A 20877-nucleotide genomic window follows, 5' to 3' on the forward strand; every position below is an offset into this window, starting at 1 on the left:
CCTTCTTCCTCCCCTCCCCCCACGAAGGCAACAATTAATTGCTGATATATACATATATATATAAACACACACACAAAGATATATATATATACATACATATACTTACATGCACATCCATATACTTAAATATCTATAATCATACTTATATATAGGCAAATACATTCATATGCATCTACGTAAGACTGTACTATACTTAATTGTCTTCTGTTTCTCTGAGGGTGGATAACCTCTTTCTTCATAAGTCCAAGTCTCTCCATAATTTTCCAAGTCTACCAATTTGTCGTTTCATATACCACAGCAATATTCCAGCCATATACTGTCTAGTTATTTTATGTAATCCAGAACAACATTGATGAATATGGCTGACACATAGTGTAGTTGCCCTATTTTTCTCTTTTGATTAAATCTGTTTTAGCCTTAATTTTTTCTGAGATCATTATTACTACCCCTACTCCTTTTTCTCTAACAAATTCTACTCCTGATCTTTATTTTATATTTGTGCATATCTCTTGTTTTCTATCCCTTCTGACTCCTCTCCTTTACTTCTACCTGCTACCTTGCTCTCCTATTACTTGACCTACTCCCACCCCCAAGGATCTCTCCCTTATCCTCCCATTCATATTAATCTAAATACCCTTCTATACCTCCCCTTTATCCTATTCCCTCACCCTGCCCTCTAAAGATTCCTCCCTTATCCTCTCCCCCTTCCCTATCCCCTTAGCATTTTATTTCTTTCTGAATTAGAAGATTTTTATACCCTTCTAGATATATATGTATTGTTTCCTCTTGAACCCATTCCCAATGAAAGTAGGTTTCCAGAACTACCAGCCCTCCTCCCCCATCTAATTCTTCTGTGTCAGTTCTTCCTCTCACACCTCATTTGTATAAGATAATTACTCTTTTTGGCTGTTCCTAAATGGTTTTACTTTTTAAAATCATATGATACTCAGGTCTACCCCAATCTTTCTTACTAACTATCCAATTACTAATAACCATTTTAGACATATGTTTCCTCACATAAAAGGTAAACAGTCTTGTCCTTATTGAGTCCTTTGTAATTAGTTTTTGATATGTACCTTGTATTTCTCTTGGATCTTACATGTCAAATCTTCTACTGAGTTCAGGTTTTTTTTTTTAAACAAAATCCTGAAAGTCTGACAGTTTATTAAATGTCCATTTTTTTCATTCAGGATTATGCTTAGCTTTGATGGGTATGATATTTTTGGCTAGAACTCCAGTTCTTTTGCTCTTTGATATATAGTGTTTCAAGACCTGCAGTCTTTTAGTGTTGCTGCTGCTATGTCTTGTGTGATTCTAATTGTGGCACTGCCATATTTAAACTTTTTTGTTGTTGTTGTTGCACATAATATTTTATCCTTGACCTGAGGGTTTTGGAATTTGACTATGATATTCCTGTGGGTTTTCCTTGTAGGATCTCTTCCAGGCGGTGATTGGTGGATTTTTTCTATTTCTACTTTCCTCTTTTGTTCTAACACTTCAGGACAACTTCCTTCAATTATTTCTTGAATCAGGATTCTTTTCTTGATCATAGCTTTCAGGTAGTCTGATTATTCTTACTTTTTATCTTCTTGATCTGTTCTCCAGATCAGTTGTTTTTCTTATGAAATATTTCACATTCTCTTCTATTTTTTCATTCTTTATATTTTGTTTGATTATTTCTTGGTCTCTTATGACTTTGCTGGTTTCCCTTGCCCAGTTCTGGTTTGCGAGGAGTTGTTTTCTTCCTTAAGATTCTGTATCTCCTTTTTTAATTGGTTGGCTTTTTTTTTTTTATAATCTTGTTTTTCTTAGATTGTTCTTATTTTATTTTTTAGTTTTTCCTCAATCTCTCTCATTTGATTTTTAGTCTTTTTAAAGTTCCATGAATTCTTATTGGGCAGGTTGATGTTATTCTTTGGGGTAGGAGAAGGATTTTTTGCTTTTTTATCCTCCTCTGAAGACGAACCCTGGTCTTCTCTCTTCACATAGTAACTTTCTGTGGTTGGATTCTTTGTCCTTTGCCTGCTTATTTATTTATTTTTTCTATTTGTAGCAGCTTATTTTTGGTAATTACCTCTAGTCTTGGGGTATGGGGATGGTGCCTCCGGCTGGAACTGAAACCAAGACCTCCATCCTCCTGTAAGTGCCCACAGCCAGTGGTGTCCCCGCCCCACTGCTTCTGCACTTCCTGGGTATGTGCTGGTTCCTTCTCGCCCCAACCACATCTCCTCAGCACCGCTGAGTCTGATGCTCCTCGTCAGCGGAGGTTCTTCCCCTGGCTTAAACTCTGACTCCCCTCACTGTCCCAGGAGTAAAAGTTCCTGTGCTGGGGGTAGAGGCTGCCTCCCAATACAGCTAACCCCAGGGCTTGCTGCTTGTTGTTTTAGTGGAATTAGCCTGGAGGTGTTTATTCTTCACAAGGACCAAACTTTATCCTGGGATTTTTCTTCAGCTCTTCTCTGATTGTCCCAGGAGGACCACTGTTCTGCCCCTACTTTTATTTTTACTGCTTTATGTTTGCCCTGAGGCACTCTTTTATCTCCTTTGTGGGGAATATCTGGAGAGGTTCGAATTTTCTGACCTACCCCGCCATCTTCCTGAATCTTCTCCATTCTTGTTTTTTAAAATTATATATGGCTTTGTTAATTTACTCAAGCATGAGTTTGGTGTATGAGGCATAAAACATGGAGATGTATGCTTGCCAAAGTATTTACCATTGTAATGAAGAAGATATAGTACATTTAAAGGAGGAATTCCTGGGGAAGTTTGAGGTCTTTTAGGTTCTCAATTTGTGGATGGCATCTACATCAAGTCCCCCGTTGCATTGCAGAACCTCTTAGCAGAGAACCCATAAAAACAACACCTATAGATGAAAATAACCATTGTCCAGATTTCAACATGAATTTGGATAAGACACTGTCTTGAAATTATCCCTTAGTATATACTATGTATCTGAGAAATATTGTACGGTTAGAATAATGAGTTGGGCTCAGAGTTGAAAAGGAAGAGAGCAGGCTGAATTGCTTTTGGGAAATTTAAAAACTCTTTTATTAGCCCACAAGCTTCTCATGAAAGCACAAGTCTGTCTTTTCAATGCCAACATTTAACTGGTAGGGTTCCAGAGACTTGGAATACCACTGCCTCTGAAGAAGTGAAGGTGAGAATCACACAGAGGGCAATGGACAAACTCATGAGTGTAAGTAGACTGTACCATACATGGTATATAACCAATATATGGCTATGCCATGTAACCAGCATGTAACCAATAGGAATTCTGAAGAACAACATGAGTAAAGGATGTCATCAATGAATTGTGAATATAGCACAAGAGCCAGGGGTGGTGGGTGGACAGCTAGAGTACTCTACTGGTATCCTTGTGATGTTGGGACAGTCAGTCATTTAAACATTTATTAAATGCCTGTTATGTGCCAGGCATTGTGCTTAGCGCTGGGGATACAGAAAGAGGAAACAGACAGTCTCTGCACTCAAGAAAGTCATAATCTAATGGAGGGAGATATCAAGCAAACAAAATGTACAAACAAGATAAACATAGGATAAATAGGAAGTAATTAAAAGAGGGATGGCACTAGAATTTTTAAATTTTTTTTGGTGAGGCAATTAGGATTAAGTGACTTGCTCATAGTCACACAGCTAGAAAGTTTTATGTGTCTGAGGCCAGATTTGAACTCAGGTCCCCTTGACTCCAGGTCTGGTGCTGTATCCACTGTACCACCTAGCTGTCCCCTGGACAGCACTAGAGTTAAGAGGGACTGGGAAATACTTCCTGTAGAAGACTGAATTTTAATTGGAACTTGAAAGAAATTAGGGAAGGCAATAGGCAGATATTAGGAGGGAGAGCATTCCAGGTGTGAAGGACAGCCAGAGAAAATTCCCCAGTCTGAGAGATGGAGTATCAAGGGTGTTATTTGAGGAAGAACAATGCCAGTGTTACTGGATTGAAGAGTAGGTTGCAGGGTGTAAGGTGTAAGAAGACTGGAAAGGTAGGGTAGGCACGAGAAGGTTTGTCATGAAGGTTTGTGCATGCCAAACAGAGGATTTCGTATTTGATCTGAGAGGCAATAGGGAACCATTGGAGTTTATAGAGTGGGGAAGGGGGAGGGGGCGATATCAGTAGGCTATATCCACAGATTGGATGGGGGAGGGGTGAGAGATAGTGAGGAAACAAGGATGACACCTGCCTAGGTTGTGAGCCTGAGGGAGTGGGAAGATGGCTTTGCCCTCAACAATAGTAGGGAAGCTTTGTGTGTGTATGTGGTGGGGAGAGTGGTTTAGGGGAATCAGTTTTGGACATGTTGAATTTAAGAAGTCTATTAGACATCCATTTTGAGATTTCTGAGAGGCAGTTGGAGAAGCAAAACTGGAGGTCAGCAGAGAGATTAGGTAGATTTAAGACTTGTTATCATAGCCATCATAATTAAATCCGTAGGAGCTGTTGAGATCACTAAGTTAAGTAATATAAAAGGAGAAGAGAAGACTTGGGACAGAACCCTGAGGGAGATACTTACATACAATTAGAGGTTTTGACCTGGATGAGGATCCAGCAAAGGAGATTGAGAAGGAGAGATCAGATAGGTAAGAAGAGAACCAGGAGAGAGTGGTGTCCTCCAAACCCAGAGAGAAGAGTATTAAGGAAGAGAGAGTGATCAGTAGTTTCAAAAAGCTGCAGAGAAGTCAAGAAGGATGAGGGTTGGGAAAAAGCCAATGAATTTGGCTTCAGAGATCATCGGAGAAAGCAGTTTCAGTGGAATGATGAGGTCAAAAGCTGAAATGAAGGAGTTAAGAAAAGAGTGAAAGGAGAGGAAAGTGGAGGCACCTATTATAGATGGACTTTTTGAGGAGTTTAGCTGCAAAGAGAAGAAGAGAAATAGGATAATAGTTAGCAGGGATGGAATGGTCAAGTGAATTTGTTTGTTTTTTTGAGGATGGGGGAGACATAGGAATGTTTGTAGGCTATAAGGAGGGAACTTACCTCCTCTAGAGAGAAATTGAAGATAAATGTGGGAATGACAGAAGAGGCTATTTTTAAAAGAACTATATATTTCATTAAATATTTCCCAATTACACCTAAATATTCATTTTTTAAAATTTTGGGTTCCAAATTCTCTCTTTCCCTCCTGTTGTTTCCCCACCCCTTGAGAAGGCAAGCAATAGGATATCAAGTATCCATGTGAAGTCATGCAAAACATATTTCCATATTACTCATGTTGCAAAAGAATATAGTCCCCCATGCAAGAAAAATTAAGAAAATTTAAAAAATATGCGTCAATCTACACTCAGACTCCATCAGTTCTCTCTCTGTAAGTTGATAGCATTTTTCATCATGGGTCCTTTGAAATTGTCTCGGATCATTGTGTTGATCAGAGTAGCTAAGTCTTTCACAATTGATTGACATTACATTGTTACTGTTACTGTGTACAGTGTTTTCCTGGTTCTGCTCACTTCACTCTGCATCAGTTCTTATAGGTCTTCCCAGGTTTTTCTGAAACCATCCTATTCATCATTTCTTACAGCACAGTAGTATTCCAACACAATCATACACCACAGTTTGTTCAACCATTCCCCAGTTCATGGGCATAGAGGGGGAAAATCTGTTATATTTGATCTGAGAGGCAATAGGGAATGGTTCAACCAAGAAATAGGGAATCGTTCAACCATTCCCCAATTCATGGACATAGAGGGGGAAATCTGTTGAAGGGGATAGAGTGGGATGTACAGGTGGTGGGCCATGGTAAGGAGTAACACTGCCTCTTTGTGTATGACAAGGGCGAAGGAAGAAATAGTGATATCTTAGTGATATGAGATAAGCAAGAGGAAGCTCACAGTGAATGGCCACATTTTTTTCTGTAAAATATGAGATTCTTAGCTGAGAAGGGAGGAAGGGGAGTCATGGGAGATTTATAGAAAGATGAAAAGCTTTGAAAAAACTGCTGTGATGAGTGTGACAGTAAGTTGATAAGGCAGTTATAGAAGGATTTCCTAGTGACTTTGAAGGCCTTGTTGAGGTTGTATAACATAAATTTGCAGTGGACTGTGTTGGAACTATTGTTTGATTTTCTTCATCTGTATTCAACAGCAAACATGTAGGAATAAAGGCAGCAGATGGTTGGAGTGATCTAAGGCTGAGAGAGGCTTGGCAGGGTGCATTTGGTGATATGATAAAGAGACCAGGGACTGAAGAGAAGACAACAATGTAGAGTTGAACTGGGTCATCAAGAGGTCAAAAGAGGAGAGACTGGCTAGTACAGGGGAGATGACCTGGGAGACAATTAAGAGATAGAGGGATTGGAGATGGTGGTTTGGACAAAGAATAGGGTTTGGTAAGGAAAAGCAGAGGAAGAGGTTGAAGGCCAATAGATTTCAAGGGATTTCAGAATTCTTCAACATGGAGGTAATACATTTGTGGGTGATGGCAAATTCAAGGGTATGACCATCTTGGGGTATGGCTGAATTATGGTAGAAGAGTAGGTAATGGAAAGTGAGTAGTTTGAGGAACTGAGTGGTTAAGGTGTTTGAGAGAGTTACTGAGAGAGTATGGTGAAGTTCCCTAGTATGAGAGCAGGAATTGGAGAGGAGAGAAAAATTGTGAACCATGTACCACTCATTGAGGATGGAAGGGGAGTGACCTGGAGGTCTCTAGACAGTAACTACCAGGAGTTTGATTGAGTAGTAATTAGGAATAGCATGGACCTCAAAGCAGGAAAATTTACTGAGTGATGGAGTTGGGGGGAAACCTGAAAGTCACAATGGGGAACAAGGAATATTCCAACTTCCTTGCCTCAGCCAAGGATAATGAATGAAGATGCAGCCAGTACTGACACAGAGACACTGTGTCATTTGTTGCCAGCAGCTAAGAGTCATACCTGACGGGAGAGCGTGAACTGAAGAAATGTGGGCCAGGTGGGTCAGCCAAGACTGAACCATTTATTCATCTGAGGGTCACAGCGTATATAGGAAAAAGTTTGGAACTTCAAAGATTCCTTGTGTGGGAAAACTATGCATACTCTGTAACTGTTACTGATAACTTTCAAGCTTCAGAGCTCGGTAAAAAATGCTTTCAGGACATACATCAAAGGAGCATACAATAAAAGTATCAAGAAAAGGATTACATACATTTTAAACAAATGGTTACAAGATAGAGATTAACAGTCAATTAACAGGCCTTGACAATCATTCTCAGGGCTTTCTCAGGTTCTTATCTCAAAGTATGAGACTAGTCCTCCCTAGTTTGCCACATGTTATGTGGCAGACTTTTATTGTGTCACGGTCGGACAGTTCCAGGAGCCCCTTAATGAATAGGAGAGTGGTGAGCCAACATCCTGATTAAGTGAGCCCTTGAAGGTAAGAACAGGCAGGAGTTAAATTCCAAACTGAATTCTTTAACCCTTTGCTGGACTGATCAGAGCTGGCCCTCAACAGTCATTAGGAGTGGGAGAGGAAAAGATTTAGGATGAAAATGTTTGTTGCCTATGGAACAAGTATTCCAGAGGCCTCAGTGCAATGGGTGGGTGGTGTAAGGTTGGACTTTGAGGTGGGATGGTTGAAGGGGATGGAAATAAGGAATTAGAGGATAAAGAATGGGGTTTGGAGGATGACCTAAGGGATTCAGAAAGTTTTGGATGTGTAGAGTATGACCTTATGTGAGAACATTCATCACTGAATGGAAAGTGCTACTTCTCTTCCCAGAGGAGGCTGGAGATCAGGCAGGAGACAAGTGCAAGATGAGATGGAAGGCATATGTTCAGATGGGAGGCCCTGTTACACTTCTCCTTTTCCCTTTGAAACCTGGACATTAGGCAGGAAAGGGAGCACTAGGAGATAGAAGTCAAACCTGCACAGCAGGAGAAGGAAGTCCTGCTCCCCACTGACTTTCCTCTTCCCTGAAAGGATGGGTGCAGAATGAGATGGAAGACAAAGTCAAAGAGAAGGTTGCTTCTCTTTGCCCCAAGTTCTCCACATCCCATTGGGAGATCAGGCTGACTTTAGGAGGTAGAAGTTATCTTGTGCTGGCACAGATAGAAATTGTTTCACTAACCTCTAGTATCCTTTCCTCAGGGGACAGGCAGCAGGAGATAGAGCAGGAAATTCTCATTCCCCTTCTCATATGAGGCTGTAGATCAGGTGGACTCAGCAGGAAGTGGAAATCTCCTGGTACAGGGGGAAGTCTGGTTGGGGCATATGGAAGCTGGCGGGGCTCCTTGCTTCCTTTGCTCTGAGAATTTGTCTAGCAGAAGTTTGAAGCATCGATCACGGGCAGAGGAAGGTCTTGATCTTCAGAGAGAAAGCAAAAAAAAAAAAAGCCTCAAGCATGTTGGGTGGAACGTTCTGTAGCAAATTTTCAGAGAACATAGACAAAAGTCACACAGATTGGGCTGCCATGGGGCAGTGAGATATACTGTATAAGAAGGCTGGAAACGTTGGGGAGGGAGAACAAAGGCAGTGTGTCCCAATCTTTTTTAGTCCATGACATAAATGTATGTAAGAATTTAATTACTAGGGCATTTCTCTTGTACTCTCCATAAGCAATCTCCTAATTCAGTTATATGTTCTTTTTACATCTCCAGGTGCTGACTGATGATAGACTTGCAGATATGCATACACACATCCTCTCTGCCAGTTAAACATTAGGGAAAGGGACTAGGGGCAATTTTGTGACATGACAGATTGTCATGTTAAATTTCATGAAGAACTAATTTAAAAACATTGGCCAATAGCAAGTCTTAATTCTATGGTCAACGTATTGGTTTGTTTTGTTAAGTTGAGCTGTTTTGCAAGGAAGGGTTCTATTGTATATGTGGGGATTGTGATTAGTTTAGGTGGTTTGACTAATGTCCTATAGCTCAGTGTCTGAAACCTGCTTTGAACTCATGTCTTCCTGAGTTTTTAGATCCAGTGCTCTATCCATCATACCAAATAAAAAGGTTTTGGACAGAACTGAGGTTGTGGGTTGTATATCCATTCAGATCATGTATCCATTAAAAATTTAATATTATATAAATTGTAATAAAATTACCTAAATTTAATTTCTAATAGTATACTTTCTGGTTTTATTGTAGGTCTTATGGTCCTGGTTCCTTCTGTGTTGACTTGGGTTCTTCCTCAGCTCATTTGTGTTCTTGGGTTTATTTTGTTTGATTGCTTCTCTTATTTTCCATGATTCATTGATCTATTTTACTACTTTTGAAGTGATTACTAAATAGTTTGAATAAATCATTGCTTCATAGTATAGTATAAAATTGAGAATACAATTCTCTCTTCATTTCTTGCTTTCTTTTTTAAGTTATTTTCCTTGACAATCCTTGGGATTTGCTCCTTCAAATAAATTTTGTTATTAATTTTGACTTTCTATAAAGTGACCACTATGTGGCTTGATTGGTATAGGAATAAATATGTAAATTAATTTTGTATTAATGTTATTTTTATTATGTTAGTGCTGTTGACAATAAGAAATTTATGTTTTTCCAATAATTCAGTATTTCTTTATTTCTTTAAAGAGTGCTTTACTTAATATATTTATATAAGTCCTTAGAATATCATTGTAGATTGACTCCACATTATGCATTTTGTAATTATTTTGAATGGTATTTCTCTTTTGATCATTTTTCCTGGTTTTTGTTAGTACTAAATACTACTGATTTTTGTTGATTTATTTTATGTCTACTACTTTAATTAAATTAACCAGTTGTCTTATTTAGTTTCTTCACTAATTCTCTGAGGCGTTTAAAATGAACCATTATACAACCTGCATAGAGTGATAATTTTGTTTCTTTTTTGATACTTTTTATATTTTAATTTCTTTCTCTTGTCTTATTGCTATATTTATAGAATTATGTCATTTAATAATGAAGAGAGAGGAGCACCTTTGATTTATTCCTGTTCCCATTGGAAAAGCTTTCAGTATTTTTCTATTTCAGATGAAGAAAAGCACTTTCAGGCCTACTGTGCATTTTTAAGATTTCTAACATAAGTGAGTGCTGTGTTTAAAAGAAAATTTTTTTTCTAAGCCTATTACTATAATCCTGTGGATTTTTTGATCATTTATAAGTAATTATATTATTTGTTTTCCTAATAATTGAATTTTTACATTCCTGGCACAAATTCAATGTAGTCTTTTTTTTTTGATGAAGCAGTCAGGGTTAAGTGACTTGCCCAGGGTCACACAGCTAGTAAGTGTCAAGTGTCTGAGGCTGGATTTGAATTTAGGTCCTTCTGACTCCAAGGCCAGAGCTCTATCCACTGTGCCACCTAACTGCCCCTCAATGTAGTCTTAGTTTGATAATCTTTTGTAGTATAGGAATTTGGGCATCTGGGTGGTGTAGTGGGTAGAACACTAGACATGGAATCAGGAAGACCTGAGTTCAAATTTGGTCTCAGGTACTTACTAGCTGTGTGACCATGGGCAAGTCACTTAACCTTGTTTGCCTCAGTTTTTTCATCTGAAAAATGAGCTGGAGAAGAAAAAGGCAAACTACTCCTGTATCTTTGCCAAGAAAACCCCAAATGGGGTCACAAAGAGTCGGACACAATTGAACAACGAGAAGTATAGGAATTAATTAATTTTTAAAAATTTATTGGAATTCACTTATAATAGCCATCTAGACCACCTCTGATTTATTTTTAAATTTCAAAATGTAGAATATGTACTTTGAAGTGGGGCTAAAAGTCTATCCCACTTACTATATGATCAGACCTTGGCGGCTTCAAATTTATGGAACAGTCAAGAACCAGGAAGTAAGCCAAAGAGATTTTATCTAAAATAAAATAGAGATGACACAAAACACATGATGCACTTTCTTTCCAAGCATATACCTAGGACTTGTCCAAGGCAAAAGTCTAGGAGGTTCTTCTCATACCTTATTGCTTAGTCTTATTGCTTAATTCCTCCTTTCCCAGCCTCCTTATCTCTAGTCCTTTCATGTTCCTTTAGCTATCCAGAGCTGGTTTCTGAAATAACCTTTTCAAATGTGACATCTAATTGTACCATGTTCCCAAATTCCCTCGCTTTATCTTTCTGGCGTGAACACTCCCATATCCTAGCAGATAGAACTCTAGATTTGGAGTCAGGAAGACCTGAGTTTGAATCCTGTCCTAGACACTTAGTATTTTACCCTTAATTGTAAAATAGAGATAGTAATAGCATCTATCTCACAGGGATGTTGTGAGTGTCAAAGGAAATAACACATGTAAGGCACTTTGCAAATCTTGAGAGCTGTACAAATGCTAACTAGCTATATTCTTTCAGCTATGGTTGATCTCAGCTACTTAGGCAAATATCCTGTATAAGCCCATTTCTACTGGGGTGCAAAGAACTCTAATCATCTTCAATTGACCTCCTCCAAGATTTATTAAAAAGACAATTAAAATAAAACCAAATAAATGTCTAATTGGTTGAATGTCAGCATGACAGAATGAACAATTTTAGGCAGTATGGATGACTCTGCACATTGTATATTTTGTTTACCTTTGTATGAATTATTCAGAACTATTCTATATTAGGATCAGGAAGGTTACAAGCTTTGGACAGGAGGTTAAAATTGCATTGGTGTATTGGGGTAAAGCAGCAAAATTAGATACACCTAATCTAAATCTTTTTTGTAAGCCCAAATCCTATAATTTATAGCTGAGATAACTGAAGCCTAGAGATGGTAAGTGGTTTGCTCAAAGTTCTGCAGCTAGAAAGTGGCAGTGATAATTTTGTTCATGTTCATATTCTCCAAACTTCCTAGCACATATGTAACACTTGGATCAAAGATCTCTCCTTCAGGGCTCTAGTGATTGTTACTGTCTCTTTAAGAGCCAGAGACGTTTAGAGAGTAACAGTGTTAACACTAGTCATCTGTTACAGATTTCTGTCACAGTTGTGGAGAACTGAGAAGTTAAGAGTTTTAATAGAGATGTTTGAGAGAAATTGGAGAAGACAGAAAAAAAAGAAATTGGGCCTTTTTTCCTGGTGGAAGTTTTAACTTCCTGTAAAGGATAAATGGAATCTTTAAAAGGAGACTTTGCTTGGTATCCTGAGACAACTGCAAAGGGATTGTGTTTTCAGAAGTCAGTTTATTAGAGTAATATTGGAAGTGACTTTGTAATCTTTTTTTCTAGCTTGAAAAGTGTAGATATAGCCTGGCACATGGCTTCTGCTGTGTCAGATGCACCCACCTTTTCTCTCTTCGGGCTGTCTCATTCACTTCACTGGTTACTGTGGGGGATTTTTCCCTGTTGCGGCTGGCCATGGCTACCACACTGTTACAAACTACTCTCAGAGTCCTAAGAGTAACCCTTATATGGGGGGATATATTCATGCTACTTGCCACTGTAGTTACTGAACCCCCACTGGTGTATTTCCCACTTGCGCAAATCAGTTACAGTAACACCATTAAGTCTTAAACATGAAACATAAACTAAATGAGAAAGCAAAATCAAGAATGATCATCACACAACATTTGCTAAATAGAAGGCAAAGGGAAGAATAATCAAAGCAAAATAGTCCATACATAAACCTAGGCCACATTCTCCAACCCGTACATACAGTGTCTGGGACAGAGACTAGGGCCTAGTCTTCTGCATCCTTGGATGCACCTTTTGACTGAATCCAAGTTTTACAGAACAAATCCTTTTATTAAGGGAATTTGTTCTGTGAAGTTTAGACTCAGTCAAAGTCCCTGACTTGTGGACCTAGAAGGGTGCATGTGGCCTCGAGGCCACAGATCCCCCACCCCTGGAATAGGCACAAACTTACAGAAACCTAGCAGTGAAACACATGAAGAGAGAGCTCATGTTCTGGGGGATGGGGAGCAACTCGAAATTCTGGACACTATAGGCCTGATTGTGTGTAATCTTTTTAGATAACAATCAATACCACAGGTCCTCTGCTGGGCAGGGCTGTACTTCTCTTCTGAGCCTCTCCACTTTCCTGCTAAACAAAGCCACTTCTTTGCTACTCAAAAGCACACTGAAGCAGTGTTAAGCTCTTTTAGCTAATATCTCTTTAATCCTGGGATCTTAAGAACTTTGAAACTGTTCTTTGGCTATACTTTGAGGGAACATGAAACTCAGTAAAAAGCAGTTCCCTTAAGCCTGGGATCTACAAAGCTTTTCAGATCTGCCTTCTATTTATTACCTTTGAGGAGTTTTTTTCTTCTTGAGCTATAGAAGGCAATAAAAGCAATGTAGGCAAGTCACTGGAGAGTTTACCCTCTTTCAAGCTGTAGTAGGTACTAGAAAGCAAGACGTCCTTTCCCCAGCTCCCTCTTCACACAATATAGGATGTAGCTGGTGATATAGTGGATCTATACCTGGTCCTGGAGTCAGGAAAAGTGAGGAAGACCTGAGATCAAATTTGGCCTTAGACACTTACTAGCTGTGTGACTCTAGACAAGTCATTTAACCTCTGTTTTACTCAATTTCCTCAGCTATAAAATTGGGATAATAATAGCATCTACTTTGCAGGGTTGTTTTGAGGATCAAATGAGGTAAGATTTGTAAAAGGCACTTAGCACAATGCCTGAAACACAGTAGGCACTATATAAGTGCTTATTCTCTTTCCTTCCTTTTCTTCAATCAGCTCCCAACATCAAAGCTTGCCTTCTGTCAGATGAGCTTTCTCTATCAATTGCAGAGCCTGTCTGTTTATGGTCAGCTGGTCTCAGTTGTGCTTATCTGTATAAATCTTAATGTTACAGGTAATGTAATACCTGTAATATAATAGATAATATAAGAAACATAGGTAAGCAACAACATATTGTTGGATTGTGCTTTCTAATCTAGTCTGCTTTCCTCTTTCTATTTATGGGAGAGTTCTTCCCATCCACATTCATGGTTATGATTGTTGATTGATTATTTCTTTACATTTTGTCCTCGTACTTTTTCTTCCTTTTGTTCCCTCTCCCCTCTTTACAAATATGAAGGTAATGAAAGAGATATAATTTGCTTGACACTTGTGATCTATAGATGAAGTAGTCTGTTTACTTTCTTCTTCCCTTTCTTCTTCCAGTAGCTTCACCCCTGATCCCAGTCAAAATGAGAGGCAGAAGCAAAATCTATTATGCTTCTACTGAACTAAAAAACAAACAAACCAGAGAGTATCAGTTGTGATTTCAGATAAGGCTATAGTAATTATAGATAAGATGAGAGATAAGCAGAGAAATTATGTTATGTTTAAAGGCACCACAGATAATGTACATCTTTTACCATTTGACCAGTTCTTATTTTTAAGGAGTTATTTTCTTCAGTATTGTTTTGTGCCTCTTTTACCAAACTTTTAATTCTCTTTTCATATTTTTTTGCATTGTTCTCATTTTGCAATCTTTCCTCTACAAATCTTTTTTGATTTTTAAAAGTTTTTTTTAAACCTGTTTCTTTAGCTTCTCTAGGCATTCTGGTGGTTTTGTGCCTAATCTGCATTTTTCTTTGCGACTGTAAGTGTTTTAAGTCATTGTCTTCTGAGTTTTTGTCTTGAGCTTTCCTGTCATCATAGTAGCTTTTTGTGGTCAGGTTCTTTTTTTTGCTCATTTTTCCAGCCTGTTTCTTGACTTTGGGCTTTATGTTAGAGTTGGATTCTGCTCCCCTCTGGGGAGTGAGGGCAAGTCTAAAGCTTCTGTCTTTCATGAACTTTTGCTGCTTTTATAGCTCAGTGGGCAACTCTAAGTTTTTATTGCGTCCAAAGTGGTATAATCCAGGAAGATGTATGGTTGGTCACTGCCCTCCTGGTCTGTACTGGTCCTTACCCAGGTAGGGTCCCTGCTGACCATTCCTCCCCAGTCTGGAATTATGACCTGGAACTCATAATGGTCAACAGACCTGCCAAATGGCACCAAAACCTGGGCTCAGTGTTAGTAGAGGGGTCCCCTGGTCTTTCTGACCAGATCTTCAGTCCCTTTACTGTTCTTAAGTGCTTGACTGTTCTTGCTCCTGTTGGCCCATGTCTCATTGCTAGTGCCACTTTTGCTCTTAGCCAGCCCCACCTCAGTGTCCACAGATTTCTCTTTCTGTCTTCTTAAGCTGCCCTGGGCTGGAAAAATGACTTACCTACTCAGAATGTGGTTTGATGTACTTTTTAAAGTTGTAGAGGGGTGTGTTGGGAGATCTGAGCATGAATGCTGACTTCACTCTGCCGTCTTGGCTCTTGGCTCTTCCCCAGGCACCCATAGGTAATGAATCAACATCATACTTAATTTATATGTACAAATAAGATAGCATTTAAAATACTATTCTAGTTGCATAGGATAGATAAGTAGTAAATCTATAATAATATTTATAATTATAAAGCTAATATTTATGGAATGCTTACTGTGTGTCAGGCACATTACAATTATTACCTCATTTGATTCTCACAGCAACCCTAGGAGGTAGGTGCTATTATTATCCTCATCTTATAGATGAAGAAGTTGAGGCAAACAGAAGTTAAATGACTACAAACAAAGCCAATTCAACCAAAATTAGAAGGAAAGCAGAAACCTGGGAAACAATTTTTATAGCAAGTGTCTCTGATAAATATATATTCTCAAATATATAAAGAACTGAATCAAATTTATAAGAATGCAATTCATTCTCCAACTGATAAATGGTCAAAGGATATGAACAGGCAGCTTTCAGATAAAGAAATCAAAACTATCTATAGTCAGATGAAAAATTGCTCTAAATCACTGTTGATTAGAGAAATGCAAATTAGAACAACTCTGAGATACCACTTTACACTTATCAGAATGTGACAGAAAAGGAAAATGATAAATGTTGGAGACGATGTGGGAAAATTGGGACACTAATTTAATGTTGGTGGAGTTGTGAACTGACCCAACCATTCTGGAGAGCAATTTGGAACTGTGCCCAAAGATCAACCAAACTGTGCATACCCTTTGATTCAGCAATACCACTACTAGATCTGTATAAAAAAAGGGAAAAGGACCTACATGTACAAAAATATTTGTAGTCGCTGTTTTTGTGGTGGCCAAGAATTGGAAATTGTGGGAATGCCAATCAGTTGGGGAATGACTGAACAAATTGTGGTATATGAATGTAATGGAATACCATTGTGCTTTAAGAAATGATAAGTAGGTGGATTTAAGAAAAATTTGGAAAGATTTATATGAACTGATGCTGAGTGAACTGAGTAGAACCAGGACAGCATTGTATACAGTAACAGTAACATTGTGCGATGATCAACTATGATTGACTTAGCTCTTCTCAGCAATACAATGAGCCAAGACAATTCCGAATTGAATTCCAAGACAATTCATGATGGAAAATGCTATCTATATCCAGAGAAAGAACTGATGGAGTCTGAATGCAGACCACAGCATACTATTTTCAGTTTTTAGATTTTTTTGCTTTTGTTCTGCTTATTCTTTCATGATATGTGGAAATATGTGTTACAAGATTGCATATGTATAACCTATATCCAATTGCTTGCCATCTTGGGGAAGGGATAAGGGGAAAGAGGGAGGGAGAAAAATTTGGAACTCAAAATCTTTCAAAAACTGAATATTGAAAATTGTGTTTACATGTAATTGGAAAAAATAAAATACTTTGATGCTGGATTGAACTCGGTCTTCCTGACACTAGGCCCACCACTCTACTGTACCACCTAACTGTCACCCCATAGTAATGGAGGGACTCAATGTATCCCTTTCAGATCAAGACAAATCTAACTGAAAGATTAAAACAACATTAAGGACCTGATTAGAACTTTTTCTAAATTTTTTCTAAGTAGATGTGATAGATCTGGTGACTACTGAATGGGAACAGAAAGGAGATTACAAATACTCAGCTGAACATGACACCTTTACATAGCTGTGCATGGCACTTTTATAAAATGTGACTATACATATATTATACACACATATATACATATATATATGTATATATATGAGCACCTCATCTAAAATTCAGAGTAGAAATACTGAACACATCATTTATTGACTGCCATGTGACAAAAGTTATATTCAAAAAAGAGTCTTTGAAGAAAGACTCAAAATTAATTGGAGACCAAAAAATTTTGGTGGGTCAAAGAAACAGAAAATTTCATTAAAGAAAATGGCCATAATGAGACAATGTATTAAAACGGCTGGGATACAGTTAAAGCAGTCCTTTAGGGTGTAATTTCTATCTTTAAATGCTTTCTTTAGCAAAAGAAAGAACAAATCAATGAATTGAGCACAAAACTAAAAATTCTAGAATAAGAAAAAGAGCGAAAAAGCAGGATAGAAATTTTAAATATTAAAGAAAAGGTTAAAATTGAAAGCAAAAAAAAATCTCATTACCTTGATAAATAAGGAGCTTTAAAAAACAATATAATAGATTAATCTCATTAAAATAGGAGAAGGAAAACCAGATTATATAAAAAATGAAAAAAATTGTTATAGTTGAAGAGGAAATAAGGAAAATTATCAGAAATTTTTGTTTATATACTAACAAAATGACAAGAAATGGATGAACACTACAAAAATATAAAGTACTTAGATGAACAAAGATAGAAATAGATTATTTAAATAACCACATCTCAGGAAAAGAAATTGAACAATCCATAAATGAACTCCCAAAGGGAAAAAAAACTCCAGGACTAAATGAATATGGAAATATATTCTATCAAATATTAAAACAACTAATTTTAATATTACACAGACTATTTGTAATTAGACATCTTTAACTGGATATCCCATAGATATTTTAAATTCACCATATCACAAACTAATTTCCTTATCTTTTTCCCTAAACCCTCCTTTCTTCTAAACTTCCCTTTACTGTTGAAAGTACTTCCCCCAGTCACCCAGACTTGTTATCTAGATCTCATACTCTATTCCTCCCTCTCCTGTCATATCCAGTCATTTGCTAGGTCCTTTCTCTTTTCTGATACTACCGTCACTCTACTATAGATACATATTACCTCATCCCTGGACAGTTATAATAGCCTTCTACTTGGTCTCCCCACCTCAAGTCTCTTTCCACTTGATTCTGTCCTTCACTCAGCTGTCAAATTGATCTTCATGAATTTTAGGTCTGACCATATCACCCCTCCACCCCCTTATTCAGTCATTTCCAGTGGTTCCCTATTACCTTCAGGATCAAATATAAAATCTTCTTTTAAAGCTCTTCATAATGTGGCCCTTCCTACCTTCCCAATTTTCTTATACCTTATTCCCACATTAGACTGTGAGCTCCTTGAGAACAGAGATATTTCCCCCCTCCTTCTTTGTATTCCTAGTGATTAGCAAGGTACCTGGCACTTAGTAGATGCTTAACAAATACTTGTTTACTAATAAAAACAGGAAAGAAGGAATTTACAAAATTCCTTCTATCTTGATACCTAAACCAGGGAGAGACAAAACAAAGAAAGAAAATTATAGGCAAATATGCCTAATGAATATGGATGAAATAAAAATAAAATCTTAGCAATTACCATAAGATTTCATAGATATGAATTATATTTTCAGTTTTTTTAAAATGTAATTTAGCTTTATTCTATCAATGTTATTTTCTCTGCTTAGGTAACAAAGATTTAAAAATAAAATTAATAACAGTTTGAGATTATTTTAGAATTGCAGGAAGATTTTAAGAATGTTGTATAGGCAGTCCACACTTTTAGTCCTAATGCAGTTTTTTTTTGGGGGGGGGTGAGGCAATCAGAGTTAAGTGACTTGCCCAGGGTCACACAGCTAGTAAATGTCAAGTGTCTGAAACAGATTTGAACTCAGGTTCTCCTAATTCCAGAGCCCATTGTCTATCTGCTGTACTACTTAGCTGCCCCTAGTCTTAATGTATCTTGAAGATGATACTATAAAGCAAATTATTATAAGAAAAATCTCGACTGAGTGTTGCCAAAATTAAGCAGAAACCATTGAATGAGCAAGTAAAGATATAAGGTTTTATTAGGCAAGATTGAATCACTGAAATCCCAAATGTAAGATGGCAAAAAGGGGGCATTGCCTATAAATGGCTTTTGTGGTGATGTTTACAACTGGCCACAAGGAGGAGGCATTATACAAATGAAAAAGTTTAAAAGAGCAACCTTCCATTTGTTAGCCAAACACAAAGAACCAAAAAATGTTGGAGATAGTAGAGATCTTAGAGGGTCTTAGTCTGATCCTGTTAGTTTTATAGAAAAATTAAATACAGGCTTTTCTAACAGGAGAGTCAAAAGTTTGAGCTTATGGAGATTAACTGTTTGAAGAATCTCAAGAATATTTCTTCTTCCTTGTCACCAGGCCTGGAAAAGAAAGAACATGAAGTAGAACAGATAAGAATGGATTGTGAACATTTTAGAGTCCGATTGGAAATAGCACAAGCAGATAGCATAAAAGAGAAGAAGGTATAGTAGTCGTTAAAGAAAAAAATTAACCCTTCAAATCTATGTTTATGTTCAACAAATTTGAGTATTTCAGTTTTGCATAAGAAATGAAGAGAAATGTTATTTACCGCTCTTAAATCTCATTAGGTAATATTTCTCAAGTTTTTTTTTTATTCTGAGTGAATTGGCAAGTTGTTGGACAGTGGGCTTTTATAGTTAAGTAATGTGTATATTCACTTTATGCCTTTTAGTAGCTGCTTACAATTAATTTAGTGTAAAAGATTGTTCAAAAACATAAAGACCTATATTGTAATAAAAATAATAAAATAAAATGCAGTCCCAGTAGTGATTTACAACCAGATTTAAAGACATATTTAATCTGAAATATTCATCTCTTTTTGGTGAGTTTTTATTGGTAAGAGGCGTAGAATGCACTTGAAAATTGTTGGAGGATAGATTTTTACAACGAACATTGATACTCACTTTATGTCTTTTAGTAGCTGATTACTATTAATTTAGTATGATTGTTCTAACATACACACACACACACATACATACACATATACATACACATACATTCAAAGCCCCATCCAGACTTGTGTCCCAGGACTGGCCTGAACTCAGAACTCCACTCTCTGCATCTGTAACTGAAAAGGACAAATGAAAAGGACCAAAAATCCAGTTCTATTTTTTGGGACCAGTTGTCTAAGAGGAGGGAGAGACAGTTCTCAGGTCTTCTCCTCCAGTGCATGGTGTCACCTACTTTGAGTGAATGAGTCCTTCAGCCCTGGAGAGAGAGAGAGAGAGAGAGGAAGAGAGAAGGAAGAGAGGGAAAGAAGAGAGGCTGTGCCAATCACATGGTAGGCTGAAGCAGAATATCCATATCTGCCCCCAGGTCCCTGATATTCCCTACATAGGTTCCTCCATTTTAGGTGATCTCAGCATGCACCAAATACCCATTACATTTATGTAAGAAGAAACCCACTTTAACTAATATCTTTATAGTGTCCAGTTAAAAATGCAAAATCTGTTGAACCCCACGGAATTAGAAATCACTTTTACCTTGGTTAAGTCTATGTTCCATTTAAGAACAGTCTTGGCCAAATATCTGAGAGAAGAAATTAGATTTGGGGAACGTGGGCAGAAACCAGTGACTAGGAATCAAATGAAGTTGTACCAAATAATCAATCTAGAGGTAAGGTCAAGCTGGAAGTTACAGAGTACAAGATATAAGTCAAAGGTCACTTTAAAAAGTCAGGACCTGGTAGAAGTAGTTGGAGGAGTAACACACTGGAATAACTTATAAGATAATTTATTTGAAGATTATTGTTCCTTGTTCTCTGTTTCTTTTGAGTCCATGTCTAAGCTTAATTAGTCTAGGAGGCAAATTTGGGCTGTTTAATTTAAGGATTTGCGCTTGTGTTAGGAGATGGGGGAATTTTAGGTTTCAAAGCATAGAAAAACTGCTGAAGCATATTTGAAGCAGAATTGTATATTCTGACAATGTACCACTAGTTTAAGCCTAAGTATGGTTATTTATAATGTTGACTACTTAAAAGTTTGTCTGGGATTATACAAAG

General features: G+C 37.5%; 1 protein-coding gene across 1 annotated transcript in view; it reads left to right on the forward strand.

Annotated features, from left to right (window-relative positions):
- HSF2BP (heat shock transcription factor 2 binding protein) overlaps positions 1 to 20877 on the forward strand; it is a 94513-nt gene that overhangs the window by 16355 nt on the left and 57281 nt on the right. The window contains exon 3 of the mRNA XM_027843640.1: positions 19215 to 19318. Coding sequence (XP_027699441.1) covers positions 19215 to 19318 — 104 coding nt within the window. The remainder of the gene's footprint in view (positions 1 to 19214; positions 19319 to 20877) is intronic.

The sequence above is a fragment of the Vombatus ursinus genome, unplaced genomic scaffold (assembly GCF_900497805.2).
Source record: "Vombatus ursinus unplaced genomic scaffold, bare-nosed wombat genome assembly UNPS02014924.1, whole genome shotgun sequence".
Taxonomy (NCBI): Eukaryota; Metazoa; Chordata; class Mammalia; order Diprotodontia; family Vombatidae; genus Vombatus; species Vombatus ursinus.